The sequence below is a fragment of the Anticarsia gemmatalis genome, chromosome 18, assembly GCF_050436995.1.
Source record: "Anticarsia gemmatalis isolate Benzon Research Colony breed Stoneville strain chromosome 18, ilAntGemm2 primary, whole genome shotgun sequence".
NCBI classification, from domain to species: Eukaryota; Metazoa; Arthropoda; class Insecta; order Lepidoptera; family Erebidae; genus Anticarsia; species Anticarsia gemmatalis.
The window spans coordinates 10,886,819-10,906,785 of NC_134762.1; the positions used below are offsets into that span (position 1 = coordinate 10,886,819).

The 19,967-nt window shown below is 37.2% G+C and overlaps 2 protein-coding genes and 1 non-coding gene across 10 annotated transcripts in view; 1 reads left to right on the plus strand and 2 right to left on the minus strand.

Moving 5' to 3' along the window:
• The window catches only part of RhoGAP102A (Rho GTPase activating protein at 102A), a 44,134-nt gene extending 28,249 nt beyond the window's left edge, over positions 1-15,885 (plus strand). The window contains exons 4-13 of one of the 6 annotated variants that reach the window (XM_076126302.1): positions 2,445-2,581; positions 8,416-8,586; positions 10,961-11,111; positions 11,498-11,720; positions 12,006-12,173; positions 12,703-12,822; positions 13,179-13,277; positions 14,737-14,854; positions 15,113-15,414; positions 15,647-15,885. In XM_076126302.1, coding sequence (XP_075982417.1) covers positions 2,445-2,581; positions 8,416-8,586; positions 10,961-11,111; positions 11,498-11,720; positions 12,006-12,173; positions 12,703-12,822; positions 13,179-13,277; positions 14,737-14,854; positions 15,113-15,414; positions 15,647-15,842 — 1,685 coding nt within the window. In that variant the 3' untranslated portion in view covers positions 15,843-15,885. The remainder of the gene's footprint in view (positions 1-2,444; positions 2,582-8,415; positions 8,587-10,960; positions 11,112-11,497; positions 11,721-12,005; positions 12,174-12,702; positions 12,823-13,178; positions 13,278-14,736; positions 14,855-15,112; positions 15,415-15,646) is intronic. The other 5 variants (XM_076126303.1, XM_076126304.1, XM_076126305.1 and 2 more) reach the window with 5 other exon arrangements.
• TRNAS-GCU (transfer RNA serine (anticodon GCU)) lies at positions 6,840-6,921 on the minus strand. Its single transcript has one exon. It is a non-coding gene; the product is annotated as a tRNA-Ser (tRNA).
• A 148-nt stretch (positions 15,886-16,033) lies between the features above and the next one.
• Ndf (Nucleosome-destabilizing factor) overlaps positions 16,034-19,967 on the minus strand; it is a 75,400-nt gene continuing 71,466 nt past the window's right edge. For all 3 annotated transcript variants that reach the window (XM_076126315.1, XM_076126314.1, XM_076126313.1), the window contains exons 11-12: positions 19,089-19,268; positions 16,034-18,801 (exon numbers count right to left, since the gene is read on the minus strand). In XM_076126315.1, coding sequence (XP_075982430.1) covers positions 18,602-18,801; positions 19,089-19,268 — 380 coding nt within the window. In that variant the 3' untranslated portion in view covers positions 16,034-18,601. The remainder of the gene's footprint in view (positions 18,802-19,088; positions 19,269-19,967) is intronic.

The window sequence follows — 19,967 nt, forward strand, 5'->3', positions numbered from 1 at the left end:
ATCAGACAATGTAATTTTGAGTAAATGCAGAAGATGGTCAAAGAGTAATAGAGAAAGGTGTACTTATAAGAAGAGAGGCAAAGAATAGAAGCTAGGTTCAAGATTCTCAGGTGTTTAGAATAAGTCTGACATAAGATTTCCCGCGAAGCAGTGTTATAATAATTATGTTAATAAGAAACGTTTGAATACAACACATGTACGCTCGTTATAGCTCCGTATTTTTAATGTTTACTTTGAACTCTTGCCAATACCTCTTAGTTGATCATGAAAGTGAGACTTTGCCTTATCGCCGACGAATATCCTATGTTTCTTCTAGTTTTATAGAAAACCTGATAACATTACGACTATATATTTTTAGAAAATATTCAGAGATGTTACTTTTCATTCGAAAATTTTGACTTTGCTTCTTTAACTCTCTTTAGATCGAGCAGAAGATTCTCTTGAATGAAAAATGAAACGTGATTTAATTTAATATTTACAACTGTTCACACTTACATTTAAAAACACAGCGGAAAATGGTCGTGATAGTACCGTAAATACTGTGTCATAAAAGTATTGTTACTACGTCTATTCAAAAACCTTGATGATCGTAAATGTTCTTTATATTTTAATCAATATAACCTCGTCGTAAACAATATAAATAGAACTGGAAATTAAATCAACGCGTTTTCAAAAGGAAAAATCAATGCACAACACTTTCTTTCTACCAAGATCTTTTGTAAAGTTCTCTCTATTTCAAATTACTGCAGCTATAGCTGACTCATTTACACATAGACCACCCACATCGCACATTGCATAACTGATTGATCAACCGATAAACCTCTTCATTGCATAGAAACTCTCTCGAAATAATTGTAAATGTTTTCCATCAAAATACAAAATGATCGTTTACTTCTGTAAACATATGGTTTCCTAGTACCCACTCATATTGCCTGCTATTATTGTAAAGAGTTAAAATAGTGGACTTAGTCATAGCAAAAAACTCATAGAATGTACTGACCTATTCTGCGAGCCGATCTATCATCACTCCGGTACAAATATGTATTTGTATGTAAAAATAAATGCTTTAGGAAGTAAGGTCTAGTTGAAGTGATGATTAGTGGTTACAAGAATACGTTTAGGGATGTGAAAGATGAATAGAATAATTTTCTTGGTGGTCGCAAATCTAAGCTCGATTTCAATACGTTGCTGTGGCTGCCAGTAGTTGAAAAAGATTATAATAATAAGCGTTGTCATTGTATTTTTTTATTTTATACCGCATCTTTTAATTCTTAATATTCGCATAATGATAGCAATTTCATATTTACAAACATGAGAGACTTTACGACAACTCTCTGTCTCTCTCTCTCTCTCTAAAGACTTTGCACTACAAAACACTATCTGTCACACAATGTAATACAGAGGGTATCTACGAACACGAATTCTTTCATCATGAACTTGATACAGGAAAACAATTATATTATAGGTATTGTTCAATAAAATAAAATATACATAGTAATAGAGTTATTTCATAGTAATCGTGTAGTGTTAATTTTTCGTAGTAAGTATTTATCCGGGCGTACTGCCGCATGCGCGAGCGACGGCGCCTGCGCGCTGCGAATAGCCGCGACCTTTCTCTCTGCTGTCCGCACTCAACATTATATACCGTTTAGCATTCAAACCATCTGAATGTTACGGTGCAAAATAGTTTTAGAAATACGATGAGCAATATATTTTATATGTATTTCATAGATATCGAAGATTTACCTGAAATCTCTTCGATATGGATTCCAAATATCACACGACCAATACAAAATAAGTTAAGATTAGCAGGCTTAATTATGTTTTTTGTAAAACAGAAAACATAATGGGAAATAGAAAAAAATGCAGATTGTGCATTCCCTTATTAACCTGATAAAAAGGTATTTCAAATTTCGTTGCCTCAATGGACAGTCCATATCAAAGCTGGTTACAAGATTTAACTTATTACTGCAAAACTTACTAAAAAGCAATGACTATTTAATCTCTAGAACACATTTAAATATTGCACTTTAAAGCCGAACCACAGAAGAACACAGTACAGAAACATTCATTTCATCTTTTCAAGGCCTATAAGTCAGCTAAAACGATGTCAAATGTCAATTTCCAACAAAAGAGTCAAACGTGTGAGTCTAAATTCTGTAAGTCTGCTAAAGCGATGACCAACGCTAGTTTTCTACACGATGGTATAACGTGTGAGTCTAAAGCAGGGGTTCCCAACCTTTTCTTAGTCCGGGACCACTTTTATATTATTCTTGCTAGCAGGGACCACTTCGCAAGTATATTAAAAATAAAGTGTAACAATCAACCTGAAAATGTTTAATTTTAAAATCATTCGCGGACCATATTTTGACTTCCACGGACCACTGGTGGTCCGCGGACCACTGGTTGGGTACCACTGGTCTAAAGTGTATGTGATGTTTCAGAGTCGACTCCGAGCGGCAGCGTGTTCGGGGTCCCGCTGGCTCAGTGCGTGGAGAGTGAACGAGCGCTCCGGCGGCAGCAGCACGGCGGCTCCCGGGCCTCGCTCGCCTCACTCGGCGCACTTGAGAAAGGAGACGATGTGAGTTTTTTCGATCCATTGAATATTCTACTTCATTGGAGTAAAGGTTTAATGATACCTGACTGCCGACCATGGCAAATCTCAGGGTTTTGTTTTGGTGGAAGAGAAGTTAAGGTCAAGATTTAGGAGGGGGTTTGTTTGAAATACTAAGACCTTGATTCCCTGAAATTCTAAGAACAATTTCCAAAGGAACTTTGGCTTGCTTTTCCATTCTTAAAGAAAAACCTTTCTTCCATCTTTTCTTAAAAGAGACTAGCTCTACTCTGGGTCATCTTAAGGCCAGCTCGGACTAGTCATTACTTAAGTTCTGCAGCTCAGAAACATAAAATGAGTGTTCATAATGATCATTCAATTCGTCTGTGATCCAAAACCACGTCTTAAGTACATATATCTATACTCAACTGAAAAAACGTCAAACACAAACAAAAATAGATCGTAAAACTATCAATAGAATAATGAATTAAAACTCTATCAATATATTTACCGTCTATTTTAAATGCAACCTAGTCTATGTTGAAGCACCACTATAACTAGACCTATCTAAATCTTTATAAATACTTCTGAATGTTTGAAGATTGTAAGTGTTTCGGGGGATGGGGGAGGTCAGGTTAAGTTGGTCGTGTTTTGTCACTATTCGCTCGCCATTTGAGCGCGCAGAAATAGTTTGTGCGCGTGCGCCAAGACACGTAACTGTGACGCGACATTGCACCTGGGCCTATCCACCATGCAACTAAACTACCGGTACTGTGGGACTAGCTACCGGCTTCTCTCACTGGATTGATTTGTATGATATGAAAAATATTTTTAAACCATTGTTTAACTTTACACTTTCCTTTTCATTTGCCTAGCCGAAGAGTATAACGATCCTATCTTTACCCAACTCGTTACAATAACTCTCTCTTTATCGGATCAACGCGTACAATAATGGCGGAATGTTTTTAAACACAATAAAAAATTGAACAATATGAAGATTGACTTAACATAATATGGTAATAGCAGAAATACTAGTGTCCATCATTTAAAGTTGATTAATATTTCTGCACTTGACTGAAAGTTGTTTAAAAAGTGTTTGATGTGACTTTTCTACAGAATAGAATCACTGAAAATACGGTTGACTGGTGACAAACCGAGTCACAAATGGTCCATAATATCTTTCATCTATTACAATCAATAACCGGTTGTCACAACAAACAAAATACAACAATAATTCATCAATAAAACGTTACATAACAAAACCTAACAGTTTCATAGAACGGCAATAACAAATGAAACAATGTGGCTAATGCCCATTACAATGTTATATGATATTTGCAGCCGTTTCTCGTTCTACGCCGTTTGGTTTAAAACTCGACGGAATTAAGGCGAAACCTATAAATTGTTGTTGAACGTCACAAGACGTAGTTTCACGTTGGAATGGAGTTAATTACCTATTATGTTTTATGTTACAATATCTTTTGCTGGATGATGAAATGAGTCATCAATACGTGATGGCTGTATTTACGATTGTGAAAATTGCACAGTTAACGTGAGGAATGTGGTTGAAGATATTTAGATACTACTTAGATACATTTACAACTAATTTGAAATGATACCGAATTCCTGTTTTAATAAACAAAAAAAGAATGCCTATTTTAATAATAACCCTTAAATTGATTGCAACATTCAGTGCTCTTTTTCTCAAATTGGGACAATCTAGAAAACTATTTATCTAGACTAGTCAATAATGAAATATTTGGAAAGACATAACTTTCATCATTCTATGATTTTCTAATTGTTTGACAACAGCAACAGATGGCAGCAATGCCACACAAAGATAACAAAACTGTATAACAACATCCAAACATGGCATCTACTGACGGTCTAAACATATTAATTCGTTAAAATCACGTGCATTTAGGCTTGATACACACATGTTCTGTTCGGCATTAATCAGCCTAGCCGGGCGGCAAAACCGAATGTATAGACGAACCCGATCGGCACAAGCCGAGCAAGTGAATAGAGTCGGGTTTGTTGTTCGAGAAGTATTGCCGAACCGAATATACGTGTAGCAAGCCTTACTGACCGTTTGTTCATCAACAAGTCGTTGTCATTACTGCTATATGGAGTCGTCAGTCCGTGATCGGTGTCTGTCATTTACAGTCACAGCCTACACTGTATACGTCTGGTATCATGTCTGACGTGTGATGTCATCGGTTCAACGTGATTAGTCTTGTTGCCGAGGTAAATATAGATATTTGGATGATTGTAAAGTTTACGCAATGAGAAACTAGTGGATGATTTATCATGTAGTTTAAGATTGATTGAATTAGCCGCTAATCGAACTTGCGTCGATAATTACATTGTTTCTACGTTCTTCGTTTGTTTGTGCAAGTAAAATGTTTGTGTTGTTCAAGTTTCTTTTTTTATTCTTTGCTTGCGGAGAGCAGCTAGCAAGGGGAGCCTAGTAGCCGATTATCTTAAATATACAACATTTTTGGAGTAGGAAATTTGTTGTAAGTCGTTCAAATCTCGTCAGCATTTTCATAACCAGTAACTGGCTGTGGCATTCCAGGCCAATCATTTAATATTTCCAGTACATTACCTTCTTCTTCTTTTTGTTTGTTGAATGATTATGAGCCATTACCTCCAAATTGACATTTATTCTTCAACTTTGTTGATTATGTGTTTCCCCTTCTGTAGTAACTTTATAGGCCGGTTAAAACTATGCAGCTTATATAAATCTTTAAGCTTCTCAGTGCATTCATTTGATAGGTATCCCTAATCACTAGCAATTCTCCATCCAAATAAAAAAAAATTGACCTTCGGTGATAAAAATTATGTGGACCGAAGATCTAAATATTTATTTTCAATAGAACAAGGCCGTTTTTTAACCGAATGCGTACGTGTATTCCAGCACGTCTACTATTTCTCAAACAGGGTACAATATTTTGCTTAGTGCCAATCACACTGAAAGCTTGGCATCTGATCTTCATACATGTACATTCCGTTGTTCATATTCATGATAATTGATGGCTCTTTACCATGAATCTATGTGAATCATACTGGAAAACATTACATGAACAATATTTTTTTGGAATAAGTTACATTGTGCCTTTCAAAAATTTACGGTAGATTTAAACATTGAAAAGGCTTTTGTGAATTTTCTATCAAAAGAAAACATTCGCGGTCATAGGACCAGACTTTGATTGTGCTTTTTGGCAGGGATGATATTAGCATAGCCTTCTTAATGTGTGAGGTTCATAGTGAACTTGGTACTCGAATATTGCATGTTTATACCTTCTGCCTACACTTTTTCATAGCTAATAACTGTGGTTCTGAAAAACAAAATTGGTCCTTCTCTTTATTATTTATTTATTTAAATTTTGTGATGTGTAAGTATATCCGTAGCAGGTGTGAAAACATGTGTCTTCTGCTTACTTCCTTGTTTTTTTACGGCCGATGAGTATCCTTGCCAGTGGGTAGTGTTTATAGCACACCTACAAAATTTGACGACATCGGAGGTGTGACGTATGTAGTGGGAATCAGTTTTACAGATACCCGCCGAGTCACACCTACCGCGTCATTTGCGCTCCCAACCATAGACTATTGGCAGACACAAACTGTCAAACGTACCACAAAGCTTTTGTTATAACGCGAATGTACAAACTCACAAGGTAAGCAATTTCCACGGAATTTATTATAGACTTAGTTATTTTAGGACAAGGTATATATAAGCGGGTGCGTTGATCGCGTCATACGATAATTTTATCGCGGCCTTAATCACGAGATGGTAAGGCCGGGCAGGTAACCGGACACCCGTGACGTCATACCCCCAAACGTCAAATTGACACTGACGTTTAGTTTTTTTTACGACACAAGGTCCAACGCTTTGTTGCACACGTATTTTCGGCCTGGTTCAAAAAAAGAACAGGGAAGTTGTTTTTGCTGGTAATTATGCTATCACAAATAAAACGTTATTTTTAAAGCGACAGAAATACTATGAAACAAAATTAAATGTGTGTTAACTTTGTTTCAATGTTAATGTATTGAGTGATGAAATTTGGCAACCAAAAACATATTTTTAGAAGTTATTAAAAACTGTTAGACGCCAGTTTTTAAGTGGATTTTCTCGGTTTTTAATTTATACGTCACAACTATGAAAATTTCTTATAAAATATTTTGAAATAAGATATTATAACAAATCTAAATTACACTCGTATTTATTTACAAACAGCCCTAGTATATCCAAATATGTATACTAACCTCCAAAAAGCCACTTCGACGAGGATGGGATTCGAACCCACGCGTGCAGAGCACATTGGATTAGCAGTCCAACGCCTTAACCTCTCGGCCACCTCGTCTTATATGTCACGGTACCTAAGTAGCGGAGTAGATATACGATAATGTTTAACTTTCATTTAATTTTACAGAATTTGCCTTTACACACTTAGTAACAGTATTGTTTGACAACAAAACAACACAGCTATCGGTTTCTTTATGTATACCTACACAATTTATGTATTTAACGGTGCGGTACAAAGATGTACCTACTTCGTGCTAATTAATTGGTAACTGATAATAATTTGTGTAATTCATGTGGTTGAAAACATTTTTTCCGTAACGTTGCTAATTTAACGGCCTTAGTAAAATGGTACAGTCTTACAATACCTATTGCTGTGATAAACAGCTGTTTTCAATAAGGCTTATGTTTCATAAATATAAATAAGTCTCCTTTTAAACACTTGTGAAAACATAAAGCGTTATTAATAATTATGACTATTACCTATATGATCTTGTAAAAAGGTGACAAAAGGTTGTTTCGCCTCCAGTAACATGGAACGAAAGTGGAACGAAATATAGGATTTGTCCTATTTTTATATATTTGTTTGATTCTAAATGAGTCTATTGTAATAGGTTTTGTACATTCGTGTCTTTTTGCATTATATTAGGTCGGGGAAAAAGTCTTTTCGCGTTATAGTATGTATGAACTTGTAATAAAATCTTTTCTCTAAACCAAAAAGCTCGATATTTGGGTAGGTACCTGACGAGCTCACTGAAAGAAATCTAATGAACCGTGTACTCATTTGTGATTCTCTAAGCCAAAGAGATTTTTTTAAAAGTTCAAACATACTATAATGCGAAAATACTTTTTCCCGACGTAATATAAACTCAACTTTCCGTGATCACCACTTCTAACAGTCATAACGGTTAACCAAAACAAAAAACATTTTAATGGTTTTCAAATGTGGCTTTTCCGCGCAAATTCTTTCGACTTATTTTCATACAAAGTCTACGTTTTCGGCGATAATATTAAATATTGATTTACGAGTAATAAACCGTAATGTTTTGTTTACAAATAACAATCTTGGCATCTCTGGCCACTTAGTCATATTTGGTGCGTACTAATATTTTTACCTGAGTGCGCAGCGCAAACGATGTTCATTTGTTCTGTTTATCATTGATTTCCTAGGTTTGTTTGAATATGGCTAATCATACAAATTGCTTACTAGTATAATGATATTATATAATGAGGAAAGAATACCTACTACGACATACCATATTTATCTGTCATCCTCTAGTCAACAAAACTTTTACCACGGCTTTTTAACGACTTGCTTCCTTTTACCTAAAACGAATAAATAATTAAGCATTTTTTTAATTCGTTAAAATGACCCATGATTATTTTATGATTTATATTTCCTACTGTTAATATAGCAGATTTTATACATGCAAAAACAATAATAACAATGATGAAAAAAAATTGTAACTTTAAGTATCCTAGCTACACAAAAAATATATTTCCCCTATTAATTATATTTATAGAATCAATTTCAAATAATTCCCGTTTTTTCCAGAGTGAATCGTGTGATTCAGGCGAGTGGGGGTGGGCAGGGTTAGAAGAAGCAGGCGGCGGAGGCCCCAAGGTGCCAGCGCTGGTGTCCGCGTGTCTCGCGCACCTGCGGCGACACGGCATGCACACCCTCGGCCTGTTCAGGGTCTCCGCCAGCAAGAAGAGGGTTAGACAGGTGAGTCAGACTAGAACTCTATAAAGCCACTTTTTTACACTCATGATTGTCCCACTGCTGGGCAAGAGTCTTCTCCCAAACGTGGGAAAAGTTGGAGCTTCCACATCTAAGTGTCTACCACGCTAGCCAAGTGCGGGTTGAGGACTTAGTATGCCCTCGAGAAATGACTTATACAATAGCAACAAATAACTAATTTATTATGTTACTAAGCTTGATTTTCCTTTTAGTTTCAAAGACGACTTCCAACAATTAAATTTTCATGAAAAATTTAAAATGTTTATGACCAAAAACGTGTAAAGGTCAGGAAGTAGAAAAAGGTGTTGTAGGTATCATTTAATTACATCGGGTCTTAATCCAGATTAATAAGACAGTTAAAACCTAAAACAAACGCTAAAGTATTCTTTTTCATATCAAGTACCTGTAATAACGTAATAACTAAACGAAATGATAAAGGTAACAAAACCTAGTCTAGCGATTAGCCAAAGTTTGACATTTAGATTTATTTTCCACCTTCAGAACTAAGATGTATAATTTAGAGTAAGATATTAAATGAAGTAATAAACTTTAGTGTCTATTAGTTTTAACGACATTGGTTGTTAAAGTCAGTCTCGCTCGTTTACAGAACGTAGGTTAAATGTTGAATGTCTGTAATAAAATTATAGTTTCTTACTCTTAGTCGCACTAAATATTTAAAACCTACGCAGCTCTAACTGACAATTAGTGATAAGAGCATAACTAAATGTGTAGCAATAGAGAGAGCTTGAAAAACCTTTATAAACCTTTCAAGTACAGAACTGAGCATTTGTTGTGGTGCTAAAAATTTGAGCAAAAACCAATGGATGAAAAAAGTTACCTCTTACATGCAAATAGAATAGGAATTTCTAAAAACAAAATTTTAGTAATATGTACACTAACTAAACTTTCGAATTTTGTTAAATATAAATAAAACGCAAGAGATCTCGAAACTAATAGTCAAGACTTTTTATTCAATTCAATGAATTTATTTCAGTTAAAGGCTGTACTGACGCTTCTAAACTTGTTAATATACATAGTTATGTGAAAATTATGATGTTAAAGCATGTACGGAAACAAGGCATGATATTACACAAACGTTTGTAAAAACTGAAAATAACTGACAGTAAATAAATCACATCGAGTTGCAACGCGAGATAATCAGTACTATACCTGTTTAACATAAATAGAATATGATAGTACACATGTTTATCAGTGACATCTAGTTGGAAATAGTATGTGCACTTGATTGGCGCGATAACGGCACAGTTCTGGCCACTCGGACACTCGGACCATAAGCCGGTCTATTACTAGCCCGCTATTTGATCACGATGATCTCACTGTCTCATTACTCCAGAACGGTGATAGAAACGTATTTGTAATGTCGTTGCATTTGTATATTGTATATCAGGATGGTTGATTTGTTTAAATGGAATAAAAAAACTGATGAATGACAGTAAAAAAATACCAGGCTTAGCTGAAGCGTGCGCCTGTTTTTTTTTTGTTTGTTGGTTTAAAATATAAACACTGGTGGAGCTTTAAGTTAAATCTATTGTATAGTGCAAATAATGCTATCATTATCCTAAAAGTTTCTACAAGAATTTGTATATTTGGGTATCTTGTCAACTGTGGGAAAAAAATACAGGAGGTATTTTCTTCCCAGAGTTGAGAGTTTTCCCAGAGTGTTTCTAATTACTGTTATTCACGACTAGAACTTTCATAGAACACTATCATATAGCCCGGCGTCAAATAGTCGACAGAAAACACGAGACATGAAACATGTTCAAGTTTCTTTCAATAACAAGGTCAACATAACAATAACAAATAAAAATAAACGCTTCTCAAAATACAACAAATAACTCGGGCAACTGTTACCAACATTGTTGAAGCAGTAATACTAAGTGTGGTTCAGCAAAGTTTGTAATAAACGACCAACATATGGGTCAACGAGGCCACGGTTGCAACAAGCAATGGCTTCGAGAAAACATCTAATTCCGTCGGAGCTTGTTTTATTCACACGAAGTGTGTTGATGTGGAGTCCGCAAACATTCCCCGCATTGATTTACTGTTGTTAATCCTGTCATAGCAACAATATTCGTGAGTTGTTTCACTGCTGCTTTAAATACTATATTGTTGAATGGTTAACTTAAATATTTGTATTGGAGTAATTAGAGACGGCACGTGTGAGTGGTGCGCGAAGTAGTCGCGTCGCGTCTAACGAGTCTAATTCTGAAGTTTAATTTTGAGTAACAATAGTTGCTGTTAGCGTTCGTAAACTATTGTTAACTTATCCTCTGGGGCACGATTTCAAATCAAAATACTGAAGCCATACTATAATCTAGCGCGTGTTGCCAACTTGCAGTTACGTGAGGAATGGGAGCGGAGTCAGGAGGCGGCGATAGACGCGGCGGTGTGTCCACACGACGTGGCCACGCTGCTGAAGGAGTTCCTGCGCGACCTGCCCGACCCGCTACTCTGCAGGGATCTCTACTCCGCATTTTTGCACACACAAAGTAAGTTGAATCATCTTGACCAACCCTCAAACACCAACGACGTATATTGCTCTACAGCATTTTGATTAACAATCTTTGCTGTAAAGTCCTCTCGTCGACTCGCTACTGCTCTGCAGTCCCTTACTCATATTACTCCAAATTCTTCTTTGTTTTCTTTTTCAGCCTTTAACTTCAACCTTTCGTCAAAAGAAGACATTATGTTTTGGACATAATGTCTTCTTTGACACATGATTGGTTTTACCGACTTTATGCTAACACCTAGTATTTTCAGGCGCCGTTATAGTTTTAGTAAGCTTGAAAATCGAGACGAGATACGTCATGTTCGTAAAGACAAAGTGACCTTTATCAAAATAAAAAGTTAAGGAACGCTATTTGCAACGTTGCAGAAATCGACAACCGGCGGTTCCAGTGGGAGGCACTACGGCTGATCGTGCAGCTGCTGCCGGCGGCGCACCGCGACACGCTCAACGCGCTGCTGTCGTTCCTGGCGCAGCTCGCCGCGCACGCCGAGGACGACCGCGAGCCCGGCAACAAGATGGACGCTGCCAACCTCGCCACCATATTCGCTCCTAATATATTGCATAGGAGTAAACCTAACGAGGCGCCAAGGTAATCAAAATTCCACCATATTCACTGACTGATTTTTCCTTAAACGAAAATCAACGAAATCGATCCGTATTGTTTGTTTAGAAAAATCCTCCAGCAAATTCTTTCACGACTTTTTTTAATTTTAAATTCTGTGTTAGCGGAAAGCTTTCTAAGAATAATACTTAAGCGATTTTCATGCCATCAACATTAATTGTTTTATGCGATAATTCATAAAGATAGTTTTTCATAATTAGAGAGATCTTTCATGTTTGTTTTTTTACTTAACAATTTTTTTGGTGTTTTTAGCGCGGAGTTGCTCTCAGAGCGTGCAGACGTGATCAACGTGGTCCGGCAGCTGGTGGAACGCCAGGGCGAGCTGTGGACGCTGCCGGCGGAGCTGCTGCACGAGGCCTACATACACCTCGCGCACACCTCGCCCGCGCACCTCGACTCTTTGCTCTTGAGGAGAGCTGAGTGAGTACTGACGATTACTTTTGTAATATCTGATTGAAGTCTCTGAGGAACTCTATTTAAATCGATCCTGACGATTTAATTATTATTGAATTACGAAGAAATACTGAATCGCTACTTTATACAACGTATAAATTGGAATAAAACTTACTCAATTTCGTCATAGTTTTGTTGTGTTTTCCAAACACGATTATAGTGCCGGGAAAAGTTAGCAAGAAAGTCATTTGTTCACTGGAAAAGAGTAAAGACAAAATATTCCTTATTATTAAAAATTCTTCACCGTTCAAGTAAATTTTTCGGAAATTAATCTTTACTTTTAAAAATCGTTCTAATTATATGAGTTCCAAAGATACTTCAATCAGATTTAGCGTGTACCAACAGTACTGTTCCTATAAAGTTTTGTGATAATCCCTATCATATCCGTTATAACATTGTGCTAATTCGACCCTATCGTGAACCCATCAAACAGTCTAGCTGAACCAGACGTGTACATAATCATGCATGTGTGTGAACCGGTCCATGTCGTTTGCAGGTGCGCCGTGGAATCGAACCCCGAGAACACGGACAGCACTCTAAGACAAGTGTGGTCGAGGGAACAGTTCCTGCACGGAGCTGCGGCTACCGGCGGGCCAGGGAATGTGCCCACGCCGAGGTATTTAGTCAGCGAACCTTCATTCATTGTCCATTATGTGTTGGTTTTCCCCTTTAGTGCGAACATTTAGTATAATTCTCTTCATCAGAAACTCGTGAATAGAGGCATATTTACAATAATTACCGCATCACCCTTCAGTTTTTAATCCAATAGGAACAAAGAACGCCATCTAGTAGCGTCCAGCGAAACTGAAGAGACAGTAATGACAGATCCTGAACTGCACGTTCCCGTGAATAATTATGTTTACCGAGTCCCAAGTTTATTCACCCCAAATGAAATTTGGAGGTCTGTTAGGTATTTGATCAATTAAGTTAGAGTGCGTGTATGTCATTGACCTCCCTGCCTGTTGTTGGCAGACGCAGCGAGAAGAGCTACTCGCGCAGCAGAAGAGCGAAGGAGACAGCCTCCGACACCTCGTCGGGATCTCTCTCATCAGCTATGACTATAGTTACCAGGTACCTTTCTAAATTTTGATTTTATGTTCCATGCCTGGTCTTAAGTAGGTACATTTCTACTGCCTTGAGTCAATTCAAAAGGAATATCCTGACAAAACGCAATAGATCTTGCTTGTCAGTAAAACCTTATAGAGATTATAGTAAAAAAGACATGAACACACGCAATGTCTACCTAACTAGTTGATTGTAGAAGACTGGTACTGGACTCAATCCTCGGTTTAAAGTAAAAAGATTAGTCCCGATACAAAGTCGCTTACATGGCTTATTACTTTCAACTTTCGTGTAGGGCTAGAGGTCAATGCCATGTTACACGTAATAAAGTACCTAATTTAATCAAAACATCACGCCATGACTACAAAATAATTCAAAATATTACTTACGTTGGAGCAACCGCGGCAATGTAGCAACTCGCAATTTCGCCGCCGGCGCGTCTCGATCCTGTGACGACACTGACACTTCGTGATTTTAAACTACCTACCTACGAGTGATTACTATTACTTAGGTTTGGTTACTAATGACATGTGAATCATTACTAATCACTTATTTATTTAGCGAGCACCCTTGCTATCAAATCTCCCGCCGTATCCATGATACATTTAGGGTGTGAAGTAGGCACCGCGAAAATAAACACAAACACTCACTACCTTATAATGAAAAACCATCAAAAGCTCTATGGCGTTCTTATCACACTTGGTTAACACTTATACCTAATTGAAGCATCTTTATTACACAAAACAGCAACTATTACTATTTAATTACACCAAAAACTAAAAGATAAACAATAAACAAGCGTCCTATTTGCGAAAAAATAATTTAAATTCAAGTTTTTCGCGCGCGGGATATTTCGGTAAATGCATCAAGGGCACAGGTTCGCGGGACACTGGCGGGATAGATCAAAGTACCTACATCATACATCATAACCAAAGGGCAGCGTCGCGTGCGCCGCCCGCCCTATTGGCTAGGAGCGAGAGGCTCTATTTCATCGTTTTTTTTTTTTAAGTTTGGCGCCTGGACTTTCACTTTGATTCAAAAGTCATATGACTCGTGAGCCCGCTGAACGAACTTTAGAGTTACGTAGGTACCTACAGTCTGTGGAAATTTATTTATGTTAATTGTTAATCATTAAAAATACAATTTGTTATATTTGACATGACTAAAGACCTCTAACCCTACCCATTAGGTAAAGGAAACAAGCAATTGAAGCGGCTCATTTTTTATATAGGTAGGTATTTATAAAACGCTAGATTTCCTTTCATGTAACAAGCTTTGATTAATATTAGTAGCATTGAATTTTACCACAATAATTTTTTTTAACATAGAAAACAGACTGTTCTGCCTTCTGTTTTCTAAGTAGGTATGCTTTAATTAAGCGATAGGCTCTTCTTGTAGACGGTAAGTATACAGTACCTGCATTAGCTACCTATGTGTATAAAATTAAGTGAGACATGTTTATCCCCAGGGTAAGGCCAGGCAGTAGCGAGGAGATGGGCAGCAGCGGCGTGGTGTGCGGCGGCAGCTCGCCGGCCGCGCGCGACTCCGCGCCCGACTCGAACGACTCCGCCAGTGACTACAATGAGGTACCACTTTCTATTCATCAGCAGAAAACCACAATATTAAGCTCATAGCTGGTTTCATGAAAGAGTTTGCCAACTTGCCATGACCGTGTTAGAAACATGAGACCGTACTAAATTAAGGCCCAAGCAAAATCTACACCAAGTTAAATCAGAAAAGCAACTTCAACACTACGACGTGATAGTTAAATAAAGCAAATTCAAAGACAGTAAACAGCCTTCAGTATCTATACTCTTAAATAGCTTCTAAATGATTTGTCGCAGACACTAGGCGGGTCAGACGACGACAGCTGCGTGATCACTGCGTCGCTGCACATCCCGGCCGCCTTCAGTCCCCCGGGGCGCACTCCGCGACCGTCCCCGCGGCGGCGCAGCACGTCGGGCTCCGAGTCGTCGGCCAAGCGCGACTCGGCCGTGGGCTCGTCGTCCACGTCGGCGTCGTGCGCCTCGTCGCCGCCCGCCAGCCCCCCGCCGCAGGCCCCCACGCCGCTCCGCGTCACGCTGACGTCGGCCGCGGAGCTCAGGCGCCCCTCACCCGATATTGACAGACTAATGGCGCTCAGCAGGTGAGATGCACTTTCGTTTATGTCACTAGTTTGTTAAGAATTTTAACTAAGACACCACAAAACGTGAATATTCTATAATCAATGTGTCAGGGGCGAAACTTTTAAGTTTCAAACCCACAAATGTAGTTTTTGTTAACTTCTGAAATCAGAAGCGTATGAACGCTCACTAAAGTTAATTCTGTAAAGAAGCTTATTGTAGAACAAAACCTTGATCATCATTCGTGTGGCACAGAGAGCGCAACACGTCGGACGCGCGCGCGGTGATGCTGCGCACGCACGACGACGCGAGCAGCACGACGACGGTGCGCACGCGCGCCTCGCGCACCGACACGTCGCGCCGCGACACGGCCGCCACCACCACCGTCACCACGCAGGGCGCCACGCTCTACAAGCGCGGGGAGCTCATCTCCAGCGCGCGCCCCACGTGACCACACTACTTAACTGTTTTTATACATAAACGTCTATTTATCAGTTCGGACAGACTTTTATTCACCCTTTTCACTAAACTACTACTAGACTATTACAAAAATATATGGAAAAAGAAATATCGGCATAATTATGTCTTCACAGAATTCTGCAATAATATATAAAATTAGTTGATGAATGACACAACATAACATACATCTTAATATATTTATTTCATTTCGCACGATCAAACGTACATTTACAGTAGGCGAATTTACAAGCGACAGAACAAAAGTAAGGAAGGTAAAAACCTAATAATTCATACATATCATTTCATGTAAGTAATACATAATTATTATTATCTAATATAAAAACTTTGAAATATAACTAGAGCCTAGTATCCAAACTCCCAGTAGGTAAGAAAACGATTTGGTAAAAGAATATTATTTATTTTTATAGTTATAGATCGTCACCAATACCGCTTAGAAATAAGCATTAAAATGGGAAATAAACCAATGCAAGTTTAGAAAATACATGAAAAACAAGTAGATTGGTAGTATTAGTATCTTCAATTCATCATACACCACACATATTGTAACAACTAAACGCCTTACTTTAAAAATAAAATAGAACCTTATTTAAATTGCTTTTAACACTATCATTAGGTCACACAATCTTGAATATTCAAGATCTAAGAAACAAAATTGTCAATAATAAAATTATCCATTAGAAACTCTATATTGGACCATGGAACAAAACGGTAAAATTTTAAAATCGTGATCCTTTTGAGTATCTGATAACTTATCCAAAAGTACATACATACCCAGTCACATTTCATTAATAGCAAAATTCACAATTGTTGCAAAATAAATTAGTATTAGGTAATTATTACCACGCTGAAGAAACGTTAACTAAAAGTAATAATTACGAAGATGGAAGTACTTATCTTGATAGAGGCTACATATAAGTTACTTCAGTTCAACTTTTTCGTTCGCTAGTTTAAAAATATGTCGCGATTGTTAGATTTTTCTACTGCTGGCATATTTCAGTTTAGTGTAAGGTTTAGAATACAACTTACCATGTCTATTCAAATATTGTCTTCTTGTAAGACTACAATAAAATAAGAAGTATTAGTGTAAACCGTTTATTCATTTAAACAGACGTTGCATTGTGACTTAACTAATAAATTGTCTTATAATTAACATTTCCACAGTAAAATATATCTATTGAGAACTTCACGTTTCTGAGACAGCGAACATTTATAACTATTCACAATAATACAACTTAGTTTCCGTTGATTACAACATGTATCTACGTGTAGACTTTTGCTAAAATAAACATTATTATCGTTAAACTTCTACCATTGGAGGAAATCTGAGTTCTTAAGGAGATGTGTAGTACATATTTAGCTCATCAGTGAGCGTCAACGCGAAGGTTTTCGCATTGTACTCGAAGACATGTGGTCACGCATTTCGGACGCTACACATCGAAATAAGGATGCAGTAAGATAGTTTTTCTGTATGTAAGACAAGAAAATACTGACGTTAAAACTAACAATGACGCACTCGATCTAACATTAAAATTACCCACAATATTCTTTAAATAATAGCGCAAGTGTGTTGTGTAATCATTTTATTGTTTTTATATTACACACAACATTCATATTGTTTCCCGAGCAGTGCTTAGGACCATTAAAAATATCTTAATATTAAACAGATACATTTTAAATGCAACAAACTTTGAGTTGCTAGCTGTTTGATTAGTCATCAAATATTTGTACCTATACAAGGTTGTATCAAACTCCGAGTACATTTCGATTTACATGTTCTTCATTCTTCCGTTACAGCAAATATTCTAAGATATTGTCCATCATCTTAATAGCACACAATTCTCAACTTTACACCATCGTATTTTAGTTTATATTCTACTGTACACATCAAGACATACAGATGAGAATTCTTGCGATCAAAACACATTTGATTACAATTCTGATAAAAATATAATTGTACATCAATCAAGGTTTGGTCATTCGATATTTTATTCACAAACGAAACGTCAATAAAATTATTTTGTCCATTGTCGATGTGGAGCCGAGATTTATTTAAAATCTTAGATAAAACACAAGATTCATAGTTTTGATTTCAACAAGGTTACCCTGTGGATTATTTTCAAAATTAAATGCAAAATCGCTTAAAAATAACTAACACTTTCCACTAAGTAGGCATTTTTGAAATCTTATTTTAAAAATACATTTGATCACCGAAGATTAAAAATAAACGAAAAATCTGATCGAAAATATGTGTGGACGTTTACAACATTAACAAAAGAGTGAAACACCATTATGTATTTCTTACTTATCAATTTAAACAAACCTTATCCAACTGTACTTCGCAAGCTTGGGGTCGACACACATTTTCGATAAATGATATTAAAAACTTGGGTAACAGAATACTAATTGAGGTCTCAATCACATTTGTATTTAGACACTAAAGTTACAAATTGATTTATTAAAATATAATTACCATATTGATCTGATTGGAATAAGAAATTTCCTGATTCCAGTAAAGAGAAGAAATTTTAAAGAATTATGAAATACTACAAGTTAATTAAACAACTTGTATCATCCGAGTCTATCAAAAACATTAAAATACGATCGCCAAATCCATAAATACAAACACAATCAAGACCAGTTACCCGTACAAGCAATTTACATTAATTTAGAGAGTAGGCAGGACATCTCGGCTCGTGGTCGCTGGGCAGAAACGTCAGGTGCGGGCGATGATCAGAACCGCGCGCGGATGTACACGGCCGCCACGTCGTGGTTGGCGTAGCCGAGGCGCTTGGCGTGCTTGAAGATCTCGTTGGTGGTGGCCGTCAGCGGCAGCGATTGTTCTAGCGCGTCGCCCAAACCGAGAGCTAGTTTTAAATCCTTCTGCATGTGCATCAGAGGCTGGTGGGTTGAGTATGATGATTCTATCATCGCTGTAAATAGGAGGAAAGTAAAATTAGTTAAGTTTGTTACACTTTAAAGAATTTTGCACATAAATATTTACAAATAGCTAACTAACAATAATTTTATTAATACTCATAATAAACTAAAAATGTTATCATAATTTCAACATTCTCCTGAGCTTTATTAAAATTTCCCTTCATAATTATAGAATACGATATATCTAGCGGCATTTTCTAATATTTTTATAATAAAAAGCTTTGGAATTTTGGCTAGTAATGAAGAAATTCATAAAAATGAAATATGGTTTAAGACGTACCTCGTCCCTTGAGTATGAGGTGCGGGCTGGCGAGCGGCGTGAGCGCCAGCACGTCGAGCAGGTCGGCCTGGTTGAGGCCGGCGCGGTCGGCCAGCGCCAGCCCCTCGGCCAGCGCCGCCAGCGACACGCCGCCCACCACCTGCAGCACCGAGTTCATCTTCGACGCGTTGCCGATGTCGCCTGGAACAGAGCGCGTGTTCAGTCGAACATATCGAATATACTACTTATATACTGACGTGCATGCAAGACACTCAAGTCTCTCTTATATCCTGGCTGGTTTAGTTGGAGACACATTTAGATAAATATATTCATAAACCTAACCCATAGCTAGGCAAGGATCTGGCTGAAAAAGAAACAAACCCAGTCCTTCACATACAAAACAACGGAACTAAAATCGGATTCAATGGTAATAAAGGAAACTTCTGTAGACATATTACACGACTTCATTTTATACAATCTAAATGCGTAATAACGACAATACGTGCGCTTGGTTTGCTAGCTTCATCGCCGCCTTCAAACCTTCGTCCTGTGCATAACGTAAAGTTTAATTAATACATTTTATATTAACCTCCACCAAAATGGTAGCATTTTTGAAACTGCAATGAAATGATGATTACTAAAATTGCATAAATTACTAATCTATCAATAAACAAAGCATGGAGAATTTTCATAAGTGACGCAAAGCGATGAAAATGAGTTTAAAATGAAATATGCTTATAATAACCAAATACCCAATTTGACAACAATTTGTTAGTGAAAAGCAGGGTGGAGTTAATAGTAACATTTTTATAAACCGCTCAGATTTAGACGTTGACATTTAAATAAAACGTAAAACCAACCTAGTATAAGATAAAATATAAAACAAAGATTTAAAACAAC